The 19,824-nt window shown below is 39.5% G+C and overlaps 2 protein-coding genes across 5 annotated transcripts in view; one reads left to right on the top strand and one right to left on the bottom strand.

Moving 5' to 3' along the window:
* TSPAN12 (tetraspanin 12) overlaps positions 1–3,050 on the top strand; it is a 44,212-nt gene extending 41,162 nt beyond the window's left edge. For all 3 annotated transcript variants that reach the window (XM_071423723.1, XM_071423721.1, XM_071423722.1), the window contains one exon: positions 1,494–3,050. In XM_071423723.1, the coding sequence (XP_071279824.1) occupies positions 1,494–1,799 (306 nt within the window). In that variant the 3' untranslated portion in view covers positions 1,800–3,050. The remainder of the gene's footprint in view (positions 1–1,493) is intronic.
* A 4,520-nt stretch (positions 3,051–7,570) lies between these two features.
* Positions 7,571–19,824, bottom strand: part of KCND2 (potassium voltage-gated channel subfamily D member 2) — a 266,377-nt gene continuing 254,123 nt past the window's right edge. For both annotated transcript variants that reach the window (XM_071423720.1, XM_071423716.1), the window contains exons 4-7: positions 17,485–17,583; positions 15,820–15,915; positions 12,613–12,860; positions 7,571–10,767 (exon numbers count right to left, since the gene is read on the bottom strand). In XM_071423720.1, coding sequence (XP_071279821.1) covers positions 10,590–10,767; positions 12,613–12,860; positions 15,820–15,915; positions 17,485–17,583 — 621 coding nt within the window. In that variant the 3' untranslated portion in view covers positions 7,571–10,589. The remainder of the gene's footprint in view (positions 10,768–12,612; positions 12,861–15,819; positions 15,916–17,484; positions 17,584–19,824) is intronic.

Here is a 19,824-nt window from a genome sequence, read left to right as displayed (position 1 = left end):
CAGTTTCTCTGTAATTAACAACAGATTTGGGAAGTGATATAGCTGCAACTGCCTTACAGTTGAAGAAAAGAAGATGCCAATGTGACAGTTTTTGTCCCCCTCTCAATTCCAATTACATTGCTTTTGCTACAGTGTTACTTTTTTTTTTTTTAATTTCAAAGAATGCATATTTGCTCCTTTTTGTGTGTCTTTGCTGCTGTTTAGAAAATGAAGCAATGAAACAAGCAAAGACATCAAGATCGTATAATTTATTCTGGTAGAATTATCATAGAGTACATTAATTTTATTTACATCCTAAATGAAAATCGGTTGAGTACAGTGGGAATTCTGTGTGTGTGGCAAAAATTGGACCTTACATCAAATGCTTCTAGGACTGTAGCATTTGAAATTGGCTTTGGGGAAATTGGCTTTGGGGAATTTATGTGTGATTGAAAAGTGTTATTTATCATGTCCTGTCTTCAGATTCCATCACTTTGATCAATTGCTTTATTTTCTTAGAAAAGCTATAAGAAATATGAAGTGAGGATGTAAATGCAACAAATAACATTCTCAAGACAGTGCCCATTTTGATGGATTCGTGATGTCTGTGTCTGGGACCAGTGCCCATCCAATTTGTTACTCTGAGTTTGCCCTTGATATGTATTTTACTTTGATAATTGTGCTGTGAAACCCTGCAAAGCTTAGAATAGAGAATAAGCATCATGCAGAGTAGCAGAGGTCCCTCTCTTCTTGGTTTTATTGTCTCTAAGACTCACATCACCCTTTCTGAGCAACAGCACTGTAACTTGTGTTTGCACTCCTAGCCAGCAGTTCCCAAAGCTGCTGCCTCTCTGTGAATCCCTGCAGCCTTACACGGGCTTGGGAGCTTTTCTGAGGTCTTATGTGGGAGTTAGTTGGCCATGGAAGCAAACTGTGGAGCCTGCATTGAAGGTTTGGAAAGAGCTAAATTCCATTTCTATGAACATCAGCTTACAGTGTTGCGGCATAGTTTTCATGGGATGTTTGCTGATGAGGCTACGCAGGTTCATAGATCTTTCCTACAATACTGTTTTAGCTTCAGAGTGTAGTATTATGTGTAGGAAAAGTCTAAAAGAGTTTAAAATAGTTGGCAGCTTTGAAGATCTTCAATTTAAAGAGAGAAACAAGATAATAAAAAGGATTTTAATGGCTTTTTAAAGCTTCGCAAAACAAGTTGAGTTTCTTTAACAGTTAGTGAGAGTTGATGGTAATTCAGATTAACTTTGAGTTATTTCTGAAAAGTAGCACAAATATCTTTCGGTAAAGTCTCTGTGTATGAGCAAACTTAAATTTGGGATTATGGAAGCAGTTAAAAGTAGGCAAAATAATTTTCAAAGGAATGAAGGAAGGAAGGTTTGAAGGAAGTGAGAGATTCTTGAGAGCCAGAAAAGACAGTAGTGGCTAGGATGAGCTAAGCCTTGGGAACTGCAACCCAAATATTACTGACTGTTTTTTAATCTGTTTTTGTTTTACAGGGATGTGGTAAAAAAATGTACACTTTCTTGAGGGGGACGAAGCAGTTGCAAGTGCTGAGATTCCTAGGAATCTCTATTGGAGTAATGCAGATCCTGGCCATGATCCTCACTATTACTTTGCTGTGGGCTCTGTACTATGACAGAAGGGATCCCAGAGCAGATCAGATCATGGCACTGAAGAGTGATACCTCGCAGGAGCTGTCATGTCATTCCATGGAGCTACTGAAACCAAGCCTGACCAGGATCTTTGAACATACATCCATGGCAAACAGCTTTAGTACACAGTTTGAAATGGAAGAGCTGTAAGCGATCCAATGAATCGGCGAAGTCACAGAGGATTTTTTGTGTTGTTGTTACTTCTGTTCTGTTCCATCAAATATATCAGTGTTCTTATGTGTTGGAAACCAGCTAATGAATGGAAGTGAAGAAGACCAGCAAAGAAAGATGAGCCTGTTGCCAGCCTCTTAGCCATGTCCTCAGCTGTGAAAGAGAGTTGATTTTGTGTATTCATTTCTAAAAGGCACTCATTCAGTTGGGCACAGTAATAGTCGTTGGCACAAGCTGTGTGAAGTGTAAAACACTGACATCAATCACAGGTACACTGAACCTGTAAGGAAGCATCATGGGAAGGGAAGAGAAATATTCATCTTCTGAAGAAACAACTGTGCTTTCAGCAAACAAAATGTGACTTCAGCTGAAATTGACTTTTAATAAGCCATTTGGAAAATATCTTTATCAGGGATCTATGTATGTATAGTTGTGTGTTTTCATGTGTGCATGGAAAGCAGAGCTACAATTCAAGTTAGTACTTGGATTCAAAAATTTGCAAGATTTGTAAAAAGGGCGAGATTTTCTTTTTTCTAACAAAATCTTTATCTTAGTTTTTGTTCTTAAAGATGTTCTAAAACTTCTATTTTTATCTAACATAATGTTTTTTTTAGTTTTAAATATATTAAACAGGGATTGAAAACAAAACTGTTGCTATGGACAATAGACTTTAGTTTTCTGGAGAATTCTTCCTTCAAACAGTTTGTTCTGTGGACTGTTTCTTAGTAAAAAGGAAGAAAACCTTAAACATTCTTGCCAAAATGGGAATCAATATGGGAGTAGCACATTTTTATAGATAAATCTTTTCTCCTGTCCATGATTCCCCTGAAGGTAGAAACAAAAGACTGCAGGAAAAATGCTTACAGTTCTGGATGCTATTGCAATAATTGTAAAAGTACACAAGGAAAAATTTTACTTTGATGAGTGCTTCATTAAGAAATCTCTGGTGGCCTAAAATGCCAGCCAGAAACAGATTAAAATGTATTTATTGAGGTGGGGAAAGTGCATTTTACTGTATTTTTATGAGCAATGTCTATGTCATAGGATTATTTTTACAATTGGCCACACTCTTGAAATATATATTTGTTTCATTGAGTATAGTAGTTTGTGGCAAATGGGCTTTTCACATAATATTACATTAAAAATTAGTTCATTTGTTTTGGAATTTGTAAAAGTAAAAAAGAAATCAAGGTGTGATTTGGTAGACAATAAAATTACTTTTCTCTTAAATTCTGTAATGGCTTTTGTTTTTTTAGTCCTAGAGTGGGAGTGCTTTGGATGGGCATTGGGAAGGTCCTCCTGCTAGTGTGAGTTAATTTGACTTACCTATTCCACTTACTCTGTTGGGGAGAAGCTGCAATGTTAGTGCAATTTTCTTTTTTTTTTTTTTTTATTACTTCTGAGAAAACTTCTTAAGGGCTTGTGAAATTAAGCACTTCAGTTGTGTGGGCTGTTTGCTTTTCCGCAGTCTGCTTCTGGGGATAATTATTTCAAGGGTGCTATTGCAAGCAAGATTACCTTTCTCCTTTTGCACTTCTATAGATGCTAATACTTATTTTGGGAGGTAAAAAGAAGATAGAAGGAGAGACCATCCCGAAATTTTGCTTGGGAGTGTCTTTGTCAGGAATACATTCTTATGTTCTGCTTGGAAAGCCTTGTCCCGGTGCTGCTGCACAGGCAGAGCTGAGTGCCACCCTCCCACTGCTCAGCCTGGGTAGCGTTGCCTTAGCTCCTACTGAGGAGCAGGTGTCTGACAAAGGCTGAGTGCAGGACATCTCTAGGCTTCAGAATGCTATGCTAGTGATGCTACACAATGCATTGAGTCATCACTTGCCCCTGTTTAAAAATCAAAAAAGTCCATACAAACCAGAAATTGGGAAATCTTGATTATGGATTACGTGTACACGCCTACTATTGGCATTGAATTACTGCTGAATGTAGGGAATTTCACTTAAATAATGTAAAAAAAGTAATGTAAAAAGAAATATAAAATTCCCTTTTTCCAGTAAGCCTCAGCCCTTAAAGTTTTACCCCAGGAGTGTCTGTGGAAGCCATGCTTAGCCATGCTTCAGATATTCCTGGTCTTTCCATACAACGACTGCTCAGACTATCATGGGGGTTGCCTGTGTATCTTCTAACCTGGATATATTCTAACCTGCTCATCAAGGAACAAATAGGGCAAGCCAAGCTAGGGGATTGTGTTGGGATTTAGAGATACTTAGAGCCCAGGTCATTTGGTTTTAAGCTGTCTGGGTGTGAGGAAGCACTGCCTTCAAGTGTAGTCACGTTTCTTTAACAGCAGAGGGATTGCTTAGACACAGAGCCAACCTCTCAAAGCAGTGTTTATGGACCTCCACAACAATGAACATTTACAGTCAGCAAAACCTCACTTGGGCTTGGCTACCCAAATCCTGAGCCTGTCTACATTCTGGGAAAGAATAATTCTATTTTGAGTATTTAACCCCATTTGCAGAAATAGGTCTCATCTGTAAATTGGAACACTTCAAGAATTTTTTCATTGACTGCTCAGGCTATGAGGTGCCTGTTTTTCTAGGGCTTCTTCAAAGAGCCTTGAAATTAATTGGCTAGGCTGCGGTGAGCCTGCTCTTTTCCTGTAGAGCTTTAGATTCTATGTAGGAGAGAGGCTGCTTGGCAAGACAGGAACATTTAGAGATACTTGAGGCAGTGAAAACTACTTCCTCTTATTTTCTTTTTTTCTCAGTTTTACAGGAGTACTTGGAGAAGGATGGTGTGGTTTTTGTTCTCTGCAGCATGAAGTGTAATGAACTAAATCTTTCTTGTTGAAGCAAACAACTGCAGAGATGCTCCTTAACATTTTTCAGAGAGCACTCAAGGAGTGCAACTGTATCAGAAAAAGGGGTCACTTCCTGCCAGCACCAAGTTTTGTGTTCAGCCCAGTGACTGTACCAAGTCCATGGGACTGTGCCTGTTGCTGTGGGGCTGAGCATGCTTTTAGGAGGCAAAGATCACTTTTCTGGTCCTTGGATCTGGTCCTGGTATTGATTCATCTGCTAACAGGTTGTATGACCAAGATTTTTGGAAGGAAAGAGCTGTATTTTCTTCTTTATTGCTTTTCATTTTGTAAAAGCATATATGAATATAAGGGAATATATAAAGAATGAATAGTAAAAAGAGGCTGATGGTTACAGCAACTATATAGTTAAATGTGGTGGAGGAAGGGATTTATAAATAGCTTTTAAAGTTTTTATTGCAAAAGCATTGTTTTTGGTCTCAGAGCATGGTGCTAATAATGCTAAAGTTTCAAGCTCAATCCCCATATGGGCCATTCACTTAAGGGTTGGACTTGGTCCTTGTGTGTCCCTTCCAACTCAAGAATATTCTGTGATTCTGTAGACTGTGCAGAAAAACATAGATTATTAAAGTCTTACAAAATTGAAGCACTAAAGGTTTGCATGGCACAGTAGTGGGGAGGCTACGGGGTGATTTCTCTGAGAAGCTGAGAAGCTTCCCCTGTGTCTGACAGAGCCGGAGCCAACCAGCTCCAGCACGGCCCCACTGCTGGCCAAGGATGAGCCCTTTGGAGGGGTAACACCTCTGGGATAGCTATTTAAGAAGCAGAAAAAGTGGTTGTGGCAACAGCAAGTGCAGCTGGAGAGGGGAGTGGGAGGAACTGCTCTGCAGACACAAAGGTCAGTGAAAAAGGAAAGGCAAGAGGTGCTCCAGGCACTAGAGCAGAGGTTCCCCTGCAGCCCATGGTGCAGCCCATGGTGCAGCAGGCTGTGTCCCTGCAGCCCAGGGAGGTCCATGGTGGAGCAGAGACCCACTTGCAGCCCAGGAGGAGCCCCACACCAGAGCAGGTGGGTGCCTGAAGGAAGCTGTGACCTTGTCATAGCCCCCACTGGAGCAGGCTCCTGGCAGGACCTGTGCAGAGAGGAACCCATGCTGCAGCAGGTCTGATGGCAGCTGTGTGTGACCCTGGGGGGGACCCATGCTGGAGCAGTTCATGAAGAACTGCACTCCATGGGAAGGACTCTCTTTGGAGATTTTTGTGGAGAAACATCTCCCATGGAAGGGACCCCATACTGGAGCATGTAAAGAGTGTGAGGAGCCTTTCCTGGGAGAAGAAGGGAGCATCAGAAAACACATGATGAGCTGACCACAGACCCCATTTCGTGTCTCTCTGCATGTCTGAGGAGGAGGAGGTAGAGTTCAGGAATAAAGTTGAGCTTAGGTAAAAGGGAAGGATGGGGGAAAGATGTTTTCTTTTTTATTACCCTATTTGGATTTGATTGGTAATAAATTGCACCAAGCAAAGTCTGTTTTTCCCTATGACAGCAGTCAGTGAGTGATCTCTCCCTGTCTATATCTCTATATCTGAACCCAAGATATATTACTTTGTTACATTTTCTCTTCCCTGCCCAGCTGAGAAGGGAACAGCTAGAGTGGCTTTGGTGGACATCTGGCATCCTGCCAGTGTTGTCAGCCCACTACAAGCATTGCATTTAATTCATACAGAATGCTATTGTTGAAGTGAGATTGTATCTAAAACTTTCCAACTTGTGTATGATTGCCTACTTCCTGTTTAAAAAAATGTGATGTCCTAAACTTTTGAGAATTTTTATATATCTACTTCCTTTATATTCAGCACTCCCCCACTTCAGTTGTTCCTTGTGCATAGATACTGTTAGGTAGACAACTAGATGATATAGGTGGGTAAGAAAATAAGCTGCTGGATAATTCCATGTATCTTCTGGACATTGCCAATCTGTGTTCACTCCTGACGCTCCTACTCTTTTAGCCACATGTTTGTGTATCCCATCAGCTGATGGCTCCTCTAGAACAGGTGATGGTCCTAAAATATTCCCATAGACAGTTGTAAAATAAAGCCCTGGTGGGCCTCAGGTGCAGCAAAGAGAGCTTATGACCTCCTAACCACGCTCCCTGCACAAAATTTAAAGATCCTGTGGCTTCAGTAATTTGTCCTCTTCCAGATCAGCTTCCTCTCTGAAGGCCCCCTTCTCTCTGCAGCAGCTGAGGCTGCATTGGGTTCTCTGCTATGAAAGCCTTCTTTTGGTAGCCAGGATGCTTGCACCAAGAGTATATCCACAACTTCAAAAGGTAAAGTGTACGTTTTCAGTTTGCCTTCTGTGGCTATTTTATGAGAGCACAGTTGTTATCAAAAATGCTCTGGGATAGCTCACAGACAGGTGTTATCTGTTATCTTTCCCCACCACCCAGTGCAGCAAGCTCCTCACAGAGACAGCCATCAGGTGCGCCAGGGTTGATCAACATCATCTGCACCTAGTTACCCTAGTTACATCATTAGTGATCCATGGTGTGTTGCTACCTGCTCTTAGACTACAAAAAGTTTGATCTTCTCTGTGCACTCATATTTTATCAAGGGAATTTGATAGCGGGTATGAGAAGTCCAGCAGAGCAGTTTGGTTTTTGGATGTACATAAGGGACATTTTTTAAAATACAGATAAAGAGGTTGAGTTTTTACTGCTGGAAGTGTTCAAACTGCTGCTCCAATTTTCTCTGCTGCTGCAGGCTGGGAAGTGAAAGGTGATGGCTGGTCCCTCAGGAGAAGGGCAACTCTGCAGTGGAGCTGTGGCATCCTGGCCTTGATGGTTCTAGTATGGTTAAGATACACTCATGTCTTGTCTGGAATTACTGTCTAGGATATTTGCTGACTTCATATTAAGTGTTCCTTCCAAATTATTAGAGGGGAAAAAAAATTTCATTAATAAGTTATTGCAAAACCAAGTTGACCCATTCAAGCATGCAGATGTTTTATTTAAATATTCCTCAAATGTCTATTTATTCAGCATAACACGTGTATTATGCTGCCTTCTGAAATACGATATATGACTGTCAAACGAAATTGTCAAAACAACAATCTTGGTTTCTTTGTATGATACACAGAAATAATTACATTTCATGTACAGTACAGATGCATTTTACACAGTCATCAACAGTCATTCACTACCAAAACAGCATTTAAATCACCTAAAACACCAAAAAAATGTGTATTTCCCAAATTCAGAATAAATTAATGGTTTTGCATGTGACATATGGAAATAGGAGACAAGACTGGAATTCTGGAAAATCATACTAAATCATCTCTTAAGCTGCATTTTAAAAATGAAAATACAAGTTGCTTCAGGGGTATAACTGTTATGCAAGTGTATTGCTGTAGTGTGTTCCTTCTAGAGCCTATGAACAGGAGAATAAAGAGCTTTTAAAAGACACATGACCTGATGGAGTCAGTAGGTTTCCTGGGTTGTGTGTAGTCTGTACCAAAGTAGGTTTAGTAACTGCCCCTTTGCATTTTTTAGCTGATATAACGAGTCATGAATTACCACATGACATAAAGAAGTTGTTGCAGTTTGCTGACATCAAGGCAGTTTTTATATCAGTAAATGTTTGGGAAAAGGTGGGGACCAAGTATGAGTAACCATGCATAGAAGTAGGATGCAAGTACAAAAACTGATGTGTTCTGCCTCTCCTTTGAATCCATTAAAGTTTATGTAACCTACCAGCTTCAGCAGATCTGCTGCAGGGTGGAAGAGAGAGCAGTGCTGGGTAATGGACGTAGGCAGGGCTGCTCAGAAGGAGCCCTTCCTCTGGCTCAGAGCACAGCCCATGCTTCTGCTCTCTGATGCTTGAAAGAAATGCAGAAGTTCAGTTTACAATGAGTAAATCCTTCTGATTTGAAAAAAAAAAATTGGGAAGTTAATTGCAAATTAACCAAGACTGCATTAATTTCAGAGTAAGTAAATGATAAGGTAAAAGAGTAATGAATGGCATTATCTACTCTTTTTACTTGCAGTTTAATTCTAATATGTGATGCTGTATTTTGGTGTATATACTGTAGCATGATAGTCTATCATCTACTCTTCACTGTTGACAGGTAGAGAGAAAGACCAGTATTTGTGTGCAAGAAAAAGTGTATCATCAGCAAGTTTCAGTTTTTAGTGGGTATTTTAATGTAAATTTTCAGGTCAGTAGAATGCTAGCAAATACTATACTGAAACATACACTACTCAAACTATTAAATAACTGTGTTAATCATTTATTGTAATGGCATCTAATGCACTGAGCGTTTTGATTTATATGCATATTTTATTTTGCAGACATGCAATTATTTCTGATCCAGTGTTTTTGATGTATATATGTATGTATTGATATGCACATATTCTGTGTATATTTGATGTATACGATGTATGGTATGTCATGAATATAAGAAGCATTATGATACATCTAATGTACTGTCATGAAGAAAAATTACACTTTTTTATCAGAAAGGTTTCTGATAATATCAATGTCTTTTATAAATGAAGCCAAGAAGCCTTAACTTCTAAAGCCTTCATATTAGCTTTTAGGCCTGCCCATGTAGGCAAATTCCAATTGAAATCAATTATATTTTTATAGCTTTGGGACTCAATCCATTATTCTATCATTGTTCGTAGGTAATTGAATATTTTTCACACAATATAAATTCTCAAACAAGTTTTAAGATGCAAGTTTAACAGATAATTACAAAAAGAATTTAGCCATCATTTTTACTGAATATCTTTCAGTGTCTTCCAGTGTAGCTAATACTCTGGATGCTGCAGGACGTAAGAAAGGAACCATTTGGAGACAAGTGTTAGCTGATCCCCAAAACACATTTTTTGGTAATTTTAATTCAAATAGGATTGCTCCTGTAGCAGTTAACTGTGACAAGAAGTTTGCTCTGAAAATACAGAAGTAGACAAGTTGTCTATGGAAGAATAGACTGTTGATTCATCAGTGTCCTTGAAATCCCAAATGATACAGGTATGTTGGAGTGGGCAATGAAGTGTCAGAGAAATAGAGAGCAGTGAACAAAAGGAGCAATGACTGAATAGCAATTTGTGGTGCAGTTTGGCTGTAAGATTATTTAAATGTTTGCCATTAGAAGTTTATAGTGTAGATGAAGTTGTGTAAAATACCTTAAAAAAAATCCTGATTCCTGATACAACAGGTGTACAATGACTTATTGCAGTTGTAACAGTACCTAGGAAGCAAGATAAAACAATAGTAAATATTGAACTAACTGAACACCTTTAGTTCACTAATGAGTGTTTGAGTAAGAAATACTGCATTTTTCAAAGGGAAGTTATTTGTACAACTACCATGGAACATTAACAATCAGCTTGTTGTAAGTGCACGGAAATGCCCCTTTCTACAGTATTATTTTATCATGCCTAATCTGAAAAACAACAAAAGTAAACTGAGATCACAGCTTCAAATAATTTCAGCATGCATTATGGTTGTAGTTCTTTCAGTCAGTACAAACATATTTCATATGAGCATTTTCTCATTCATTTTTTGACAGTTCTTCAACAAGTTTGTGGTTTATTAACAGGGAAAAAAAAGACATGTTATCAAAATGTTTCTTGTTGGTTTGCATTCAGCAGGAACATAGGTTTCTATTTTTTCGTTTGTGTTTTTTTCTAAAAAGAGCTTTCATGATAAGAAGAAGCATCAATGGGGACATTTCATTGTGCTCATATAGTAAGTCACAGAAGATTCCACCGCGCATCAGTTCGGACAGGGGGTAAGAAACTCCTTTTGGTTCACACCCTATGACACCAAACCCACAAAGTTTATTTCTCCTGAACCTCTTGCTCTGCGGCCACTGGCACACTCGTCAAGGGGCGTTGTCTTTGTCAGCTCTCTCATTCCTCACGACTCGTTTTTCACTGCTCGAGCTCAGCTTGCAAGTGGTCTTTATGCTAATTTATAAATAATTCTTTGTTTTATAATGCAGATACTCTGACAATGTTTCCTCCCGAGTACTCGGGAGAGTCTGGCCTATCATCTCCTTCAGGTGTGGTGACTGGAGGTGTTGGGATGCTGATTATTGCTGTAGTGACGTAAGGCTGCTCACAGTTTAGTTTAACGCACTCTTCCACTTTGGCATTTAAGCTGGAACGGCTGGAGGAAGAAACAAAAATCCGTGAAGAGTGAAAGTCCACGTTACCACAAACCTCTTGAGCCTGATTCCATTCCCTCAGCCAGCCATCTCTATCCTGCCCCACTGGAGAGCTCTGAGTACAGAGCAGCACCACCCCACTGTACCCCAGCAGCAGATGGTCCACGGCTATGCTCATGTCCATGTCCCTTTCTCCCTTCCTTCCCACCATTTCAGCACTTCTCAGCCATCACCTGTGTTTCTGGACAGAGGAACCATTGCAAAGCTAGCATAGCCAAGTTGCTTACTATGCAGGAAAGTGGAAACTAAGGGCCAGTCCAAGTCTCCTGCATATTCCTCAATACCATGCTTATTTAATAACATTTGGATATTAGGACTAGTTTCTTCACTGAAATGGCTGTCAGACATTGGAACAGGCTGCCAAGGGAAGTGGTTTACCCTTGGAAATGTTCAAAAGGAATGTAGATGTGGCCCTTGGAAATGTCATTTAGTGGTGAACATGGTGGTGCCAGGTTAATAACTGCTCCAATGATCTTGGAGGTCTTTTCCAACCCTAGTGGTTCTGTGATTCTGTGTATATTCTGTTTTTACACAATGGTAAGGCACTCTATTATATGCACTAATTAAATTTGTGTTAATATGTTCATGGAGTTGCTGCAGTACCTCCTCAAAGTAAAAGACTTGAAAAACTCAGACTATTTCAAGGTGAAACCAGCATTTTATGCTTGTGTTTTTGTTTTTGAGCACAAAGATGCTGCTTTTTGTTTTTATCTACATGGCATCTGGAAGTACGGTGCAGGCATGTCCTCTAGCAGAAAAAGAATGGATCCAGGTATTTCCATAGTATTTCTGATAATCCAGAGTATTTCTTGAAAAACTAAGATAGATTTGAGCTTTTTGCTGGCCAGGAGGTTTCATTGCATAACAGCTGAAAATCTTTAGTAGTTTGAAGAGTTCCAAGCTGTTGGACTGTTCATGGAAGTGAAATCCAAATGTAATAACTATACATAGGAAGCTACTCAAAATGTAGCTTAACAAGACAATCTCTATAGCAACTTGTACTGAAAATACTTCTTTATTAAAGGGTGGCATACGTGAGATCAATAGAAAACACTTCTGCGCCTTCTGGGACCTTTGCTGTGTTTTCAGAGGTGACATTTGGATATATGTAAAAGCCAAATACTTTACTTTGAGAGTACAGGGACATTCAATAAATTACACACTCTTAAACTGCACTTACCTCACTTTTGTAATAACTCCTCAAACAAGGAAATACATTTTTCTTATCCATTTCATATTTTTTTATTTAGAAGAGTTTTCCTTATGACTATTACACTTAGGACCCTGGGAATCAGTTATATTTCTCTGCTCTGCAGAAATGCAAGGAAGTCTCATTTCATATGCCTCTGAACCAAGAAGGGACAGACAGAGCACTTGCTCATCTCGTATATCTGAACTGGACATTTTTCTGTGTGAAATTTTTTTTTTATGGACTTGTCCATAGGATAGAACATTTGGTGCTCTATTTTATGTGGGGTAAAACGTGGATGCTGTTTGCTGTGAATAGGGCATGGTAGTTTGTGAGGAGGGCCTGAGAGGGCAGAAATGGATAGAGAGGGAGACTATTCTATTATTTTGGATATATTGGAGACTATTTCCATTATTTTGGATTAAGCTTGAAGCAAAGGAAGCACAGAATATTTCAGTAGCAGTTCCTCTTTTTAGATGAGTATTGGACTCTCATCTTCAGCCTCACCGCCTGCCTACAGAGGCCACAGCCCCTTTGCATCAGTTCCCTAACAAAGCCAGGGGCCTCAGCCCTGGGTGTGCCCATGCACATGAAGTACCTGTTGGACAGGGGTGTCCTCTCCACGCATCTGATCTGGATGGTGCTGAGCTCCTGCACGCTGCCGGGGCGGCTGCCGCTGACGGCGGTGTTGGGGATGCGGTACGTCTTCTTGTGCCGCCGCGAGCAGCACGTGCCCGTCACGCCTGGCTGCGACGACAGAGAGGGGCTGTGGCTCGGGGGCCTGTTCACTGTAGAAACCTCCATGCAGCTCTCCTCGTAGACTTGCTCATCTACAAACTCATGGTTCTAGCCCAGAGGGATCCAACAAAGGGACAAAGCACACACAGGAAGATAATTGAAGTGAACATATTAATCGTGATTGTTTAACGGCTTAAATTGACACAACTGAATAAACTGGGAAAGTTAGCTTATTCTTGATTACAGTGTTTAGCCCATATTAGTCTGGGCTGAATACCAATACAAATGTAAACACTGGAACAAAATTAACAAGAAAATGTTAATCCAAATTATTTTGCAAAATAGCATGTGGTTGTAGTGTAGTTTGCATTATAAATATCTGTACAATCTTTGAAGTGCCACAAAGTAGAGGATTGTGTTTATTAATAAAATGCAAGAGGTGCTTTTGTAAACACTCTAAATGTCAGTTGAAAATAAGTAAGATTCATTATATTGAACTATAATATAATAAAATTGATAAATATTTTCCAGATAAGTTTATAAGACTTCCTTTTGAACTGTATCTTAGAAATCAGGATCTGAAACAGCATTTTTGAGGTATGCATCTATCTAAAAGAAAGAACATTTAAACAAACAGTAATTTTGATTAGAAGAGATGAGATAGTTATTTGAAAGCATCCAAAAAGTTCCTATTTACTGTAGATGGATGTATGAAAAGCAGTTTATAGGACTGAGCATTTTAATCAAATGAAGTCCTCTTTATTCATGCAGTCTTCACTCAGTCCCAGGAAAGACAGTAGTTTTATAGGGTGGTCACAAATATGAATCCAAATCCACTCAAATAACCAGTTTACATTAATTAACCAAGTAATTAGGGAGTATTTCACACACAGCCACAATTCCCACACTTTCTATACATGCAAAAGAGCATGAAATAGTGGTGTTACTTATGGTGGCAAGGGAGGGGAGGAGATGCAGGGGAGTGGGACAAGTTTTTATACTTATTCTAAACTAGGCAGAGATTGAAATATGTTTGCATGCAGTTTGAGAAAGCCTCCTTTTTCACGAAAACTCTTTCCATTTACTGCTGGAGTTAGTCTGCATATCCTGACAATGTTTTAGAGGAATTGTTTAAGGAGCATTTTCTGGATTATTTTACACTCTACTTACTCTCACATCAATTTTGTCAGCCTGTTGCATTTTTGTGTATTAGAATGAGGTAAATTACTTTTCCCCTAAAAAATTTTGCTCTAATTGGAAAGATGCTGATGTTTTACAGAATTGCCATATGGGGTCAATATAAAATATGTGAACAAAGTAAAGAGAATAACAACTCTGGCCAAATGTTTGCAACAAATGGAAATACCTTTATAGGCATAACATTTTTATTTCCATTTTTTCTGTTCTTCACTCAGACATACGTTTGTGTGAATTAAGAGGTGTTGAAGAATGTAAATTTCAAGTGACAAGGAAAAAAAGAACTTGCTTGACAAATGACTTTTATAAGGCATATGTCAGTCACAGTCAAGATTTTGAATATGATCACATAGTAGGCATAAAATTCAGAGAGAAAAATAACCTAATTGCTCTTGTGAGATTACATTCAGGGGCTTGCAGTATGTTTGCCAAGAACTCTGTTATTTGTCTGATTAAAAGTAATTTTGTGCTTCCTAAAACCTTTATGGAGCAATGATTAAAGAGTTTTATTGACTGAACTTTTAATATAGAGTTGAAACATTTTGAAATGCTATAATGGCACAAGTTAATTGATTTAATTATACTTATTAATTAACTGTTCCTAAATTAGCTAAAAGTAATTTGTAAAATATATTTTTTAGTGCAATTAGTTTCATTATTAATGCAATCTTCACAGAAGTCCATAACATTGCCTACTCTGCATTTATGAGGGTGGGTGAGATCTTATCCTATTGACTTTTCAGTGACAGAAAAGAAAATATGCCTTTTCTCAGTATCATGATGGTTATACCACAAAGGATGGTGAGAGCCTTAAGAAGACACACCACCCTTCCTGTCCTACAACGAACCAGAAACTTGTCAGATTCCAAATGCTGAGGGGCCAAAATATCAAAAATTTTGGCCCCTAAAATATTAGGAATGCATCATCTCCAGAATACAGTTTGGAACTGCTGCATATATTTTTGTGTTAATATATCATAGGAGCTCAGGGCCAGTAGCAGAACCCAACAGAAGGAATGAAGAATGTGGATTCAAGAAAAAAGATAATACCTGCTTTACAGACTTCATTTTTTAAAGAAAAATTAAAAAAAAAAAAAAGTTTTACAGACTCCTCCATTATGATTAGAGGAAAGGTGAAACTTTGGGAGGTGAATTGAGCTCCTACCAAATAATTAGAATTTTTTTTCCATTATTTCTATGAAAGTTTTACAAGACCTGTTGTTATTACTTAGATTTTTAAATATGTTTGCAATATTCTACTGTGGAAAAATTTTAAAGGCAAATTGCTATTATCAGGTTCTTGTACAAAATGTCTCCAAAAGTTTCAAAAGGACCCAGCAAGAATCTTAGCAAAACAAACCACAGTGTGCTCTGAATAGCAAGTAAAATGTTCTGTCCTACAGCACATTTTATAAAATTATTACTTCTAAAGTAAGAATGAAGGAGACATAAACACAACAAGCATATGGGTGATGTATTGCTAATTGACATAACAACTGGGCCCTTTTATTTCAAAGACATGGTGTCAAAAGGAGAACATTAAATTCCACACATATATCGGGTTTTAATGTATCAAAATTTAGCAATGTTTGTTGCGGGAAAAATTTTAAGTCTTTGTTCTTTGTTTGTTTTGGGAGGGGGTATTTTTTTTTTTTTTTGAGATTCACAGTGATCTCCATCAAATATAGCAGAAGTTACATCTCTCTTATTTATATGCATTGGGTATAAAGCCTTACAATAAGATAAAATGGCTTTTCTTCCTAGCTAGCTGCTTTAATATAAAGGCTCATTAATTAGAAAAGAGAACTGGAAACATTCAAAACCAGGCTGGTGTTGCAATTCTCAGGAAAACACAGCTCTCTTTTCTTACCGTAGTTTTTTCCAGGCAGTGAAGCAGGTGGTGGTGCTGTGTTTCAAAGGAAGAGCCAGATTTGCCAACAAAAGCCTGTTCTTCTTCATTGGAGGACTGTTGATACATAAAACTCTGTATTATTCTCAGTTTTGAACAAGAGGGTTCTTATCCAAACATTTGATCAGAGCTAATCTGGATTGTACATGGTAGCGTAACTGCAACGCTTCGTCTACAAAGTGTACCAAAAATTATTTTGCACCTTAATTTGCTTTTGCTTTTTTTTTAATCAAACTATTTTCCTTCCTTCCCTTGCACCTCCTTTTAAATGTTTTCGTCTTAGATCTTTTATGCATGGATAAAATAGAACTATTTACAAGTGCAATCAACACATAAGCTTTGAATGTTGGATCAACACATGTTTAAAATTTTAATCAATTTAAGTTACAGTAAAATATTTGTTCTTCCTGAGAATATGCCTCATTTGAAGAAAACTAAAAATAGCTGTCCTCCCAGGATCACTTCATAGCACTAAAGAATTTGTGGTATTGCTGCTTACACAAAAATTCATGTCAGTGATCCTAATCTACTGGGTTTAGAAAGTGTATAGCAAATGTTACTGACATAGAATGAAGAATTAAGTAGAAAGCATCCACTGTTTATTAATTGCTTTCATAATTATTCATTAGAAAGCAAAAAACCAAATAGGGGAGGAAGTGGGATAATAGAAAAGAATATAATTCAGCCATGGGATAGTTGAAATCTGCATGGTAATTAAGCTATTTTGTGTCTTTTTCATTCAAATATTTGAGTTCTTTCAAGCAGAAGAGGAAACAAGGGCTCTGACTGCTCATCTCTCATGCTAGACAGGACAGATAGACAGACAGCCACTTCCTCCTCTTCTGGCTATAGGTTTAAGTATCCGGCTGTTTAACATGTATTGAGCAGAAAGGGCACAGAGGAATAAAAGCCTTCCTGTATTCCTCAGGGAATAGCCTAGATGCCAGAAAATGGCAGGGATTAAAAACCACTCTGTCTGCAGTCTTCCTAGGCTGGGTACAGCTTTGAGCAGCCAAGGGCTGCCTCCCAGAAGCGTGGGTGGTCACTGTGGATCCCAGTCCCAGCTGCTGGTCCTGGCTTCTGTGGCAGGGGGGAGCAGGGAATTTACTTCAGATAACATTAGATTATAATGCATCTGAGGTAATCACCAGGATTCTCCCTTAAACCCAAGTAGGTGCTTTGAGGGAATACTTCACTCTGCAACAGCCCTCTCTGCAAACAGTATTCAAGAGCTGCCTTTTCCTTTACTGATGATGAAACCTGGTTTTGTGACCCATGTTCTACCTGTTTAAAGCCAAGTGAGATTAATCCAACCCACCTCCTAAGAGGCAAATGCTCTGTACTTTCCTTAATGAGGTCTTCTACAGGATCTAACTCCAAAAATATGGGTTACATTGAATCCAGCATTTCTATCTGGACATTTCCCTCATCTCTTAATACCCCACCATTGATTCTCACAACTTCCCTTAATGATAGTAATTGTCCAGTTTATCCTTCCTTAATCTACCTCTAAAGATAACATTGCCCAGAGCCCCAAGGTGACTCACCCTGGTGATAAGTAGAATAAGCTACTGCTGGGCTGTCATTAAGTGGTTACTCCAGAGGTGGGGGGAACACAAACATTACCTGCTGCAGCTGGTTACTCAGCAAGCCATTCCGTTTGCTCTGCATGTAGGCATTAGCGCTCCCGCTCTTGGCAGCGCGGATCCGGGCAAGCCTGGCTTTCTGTGAAAACACACCAAGTGAAGAGTGCCATTTGTACTCACAGCCATTACCCTGTTTGTCTAAAACTGCTAATTGGAATCAGCTGCTTATGAATACCAATCTCACAGTGACTGACAGACTGCATTGTATCCATCCTCCAGGTGGAGCAAATCACAAGTGTTTTCCCATTTAAAATGTATTTGGTAGGAGTTTTTATTTGCTTGCATGTACCAGCTACTAAGAACAAGGACTTTGGAGAAGGGATTAGACAGATCAGTATGGAAGTGCTGCCTTTTTTGGTTCTGCATTGCTGCAACTGCCACTCCTTATGTCTTGTGGGGCAGAAACATGGACATCCATTTCAGTTGCTATTGCCGTGAAAATCTCTTTAAAGGGAAATAAACAGTTCAGAAAAAATGTAACATTGTGACATCTATGAGTGGGTTTCACAGGGTCTTCTGGGTTTTTGGAGTACCAAAATGTAATAGTGCTTTTATGCTGTGTCCCAGTTGCATTCCTGAATATTTGCCAGGCCATTTTAAAATCATAGAATGTTTTAGGTTGGAAGGGGCCTTAAAGGTCATCAGTTCCAAACCCCAACCATGGGCAGAGATTCCATGCACTACATCAGGTGGCTCAGGGCCCCATTCAGCCTGGCCTTTAACACTTTCAGGAGTGGGGCAACACAACTTCTCTGGCAACCTGTTTCTGTGCCTCATTGCCCCCTTAATAAAGAATCTCTTGCCAACATCTAATATAAACCTACCCTCTTTCAAATCAAGAGCATTGCACCTTGTTGTGTCACTGTCTGCCTGTATAAGAAATCTCTCTCCCTCCTTTCTCTAAGTCCCTTTTAGGTACTGGAAGGCTGCTTTAAAGTCTCCCTGGAGACACCTCTTCTCCAGGCTGAACAACACCAGCTCTCAGCCTGTCTTCACAGGAGAGATGCTCCAGCCCTTGGATTATCTCTGTGGCCCTCCTCTGGACCTGCTCCAACAGGTCCATGTCTTTCTTGAGCTGAGGACTCCAGAGCTGGATGCAGCCCTCCAGGTGGGGTCTCACCAGGGCAGAGTAGAGTGGGAGAATCCCCTCCCTTGCCCTCCTGGCCGTGCTGCTTTGGATGCAGCCCAGGATGTGGGCTGTGAACGCACAGTGCTGGCTCATCTTCAGCTTTTCATCCACGAGGACTCCCAGGTTCTTCTCCACAGGACTGCTCTCAATTGCCTCCTCTGCCAGCCTGTACTCATATGTGGAATTGTCCTGACCCAGGTGCAAGCCCTTTGCACTTGAATTTTTTGATTTTTCATGAAGTTCTCATGGGCCTACTTTTCAAGTTTGTCCAGGTCCCTCTGGATGGCAACTCCTCCTTCTGTTGTGTCAACTGCATTGCTCACCTTTGTGTCATCTGCAGACTTGCTGAGGCTCACCTGCTCTCACTGCTGGTGTCATTGATGAACATATTGAAGGGCACCAGTCCCAAGACAAAGCCCTGAAAGACACCTCTCCTCACCAGCCTCCACCTACCCCTTCATCTCTGTCAGTATAACCAGACTTAATACTTATCATATTTGGTCATAGACTGTTCACAACATGATTTTTCAGAGACTGCAGGTACCAATTACCGAGAGAAATTTCTGATTTCTCAGGTGAGCCTCATTGCTTGTGAAGGTGACTTTAATCCAGAGTAGAAGGAAGCTCACAAGTGACAGACATTTTTCATCCACTGAATTTTGTACAACACACAGAACACAGAATTAGGGGAAAGCATGAAGAGTGGACTCTCTCAACCATTAATGTGGAAAACAGAAGCTTTTATGGAATTACTAGGATGGCATCCTGGTTCTCTATTTTTTGTGGCTTGTTACATGTGTAAGATGGAATCTGGGTTTGTCTTCATGGTTAGATTTCTGATTCTGAAAACTAAATGCCTAGCAGCATCTGGAATTAAATGGCTGCTGAAGCACAGGAGATTGAGTAAAGCACTTGAAAATCCAACTTTGATATAGTAGTAGGGATTTTCATATCTGATATTTAATTTGTGGACATTTTAAAAAAATAGAGAGAGTATTTTCCCCCCTTCCCCAAATTTCTGTGACATTAAATGTCAGTATGTGCTTAGAGAGGGACGCAGCCCAGTCACTGCAGCCACCAGATCTTTCTGGCATGATGATTAATAATTAACTGACTTAGAGGAATGGCTCAACACCACATTTCTTTGCACTCACAGCCTCAAACTCACAGATCTTCTCAAAAGCAAGCCAA

Source organism: Agelaius tricolor, unplaced genomic scaffold, assembly GCF_023055355.1.
Source record: "Agelaius tricolor isolate 1412-34295 unplaced genomic scaffold, bAgeTri1.0.p SCAF_3, whole genome shotgun sequence".
NCBI lineage: Eukaryota > Metazoa > Chordata > Aves > Passeriformes > Icteridae > Agelaius > Agelaius tricolor.
This window is presented reverse-complemented; position numbering and strand designations above follow the sequence as displayed.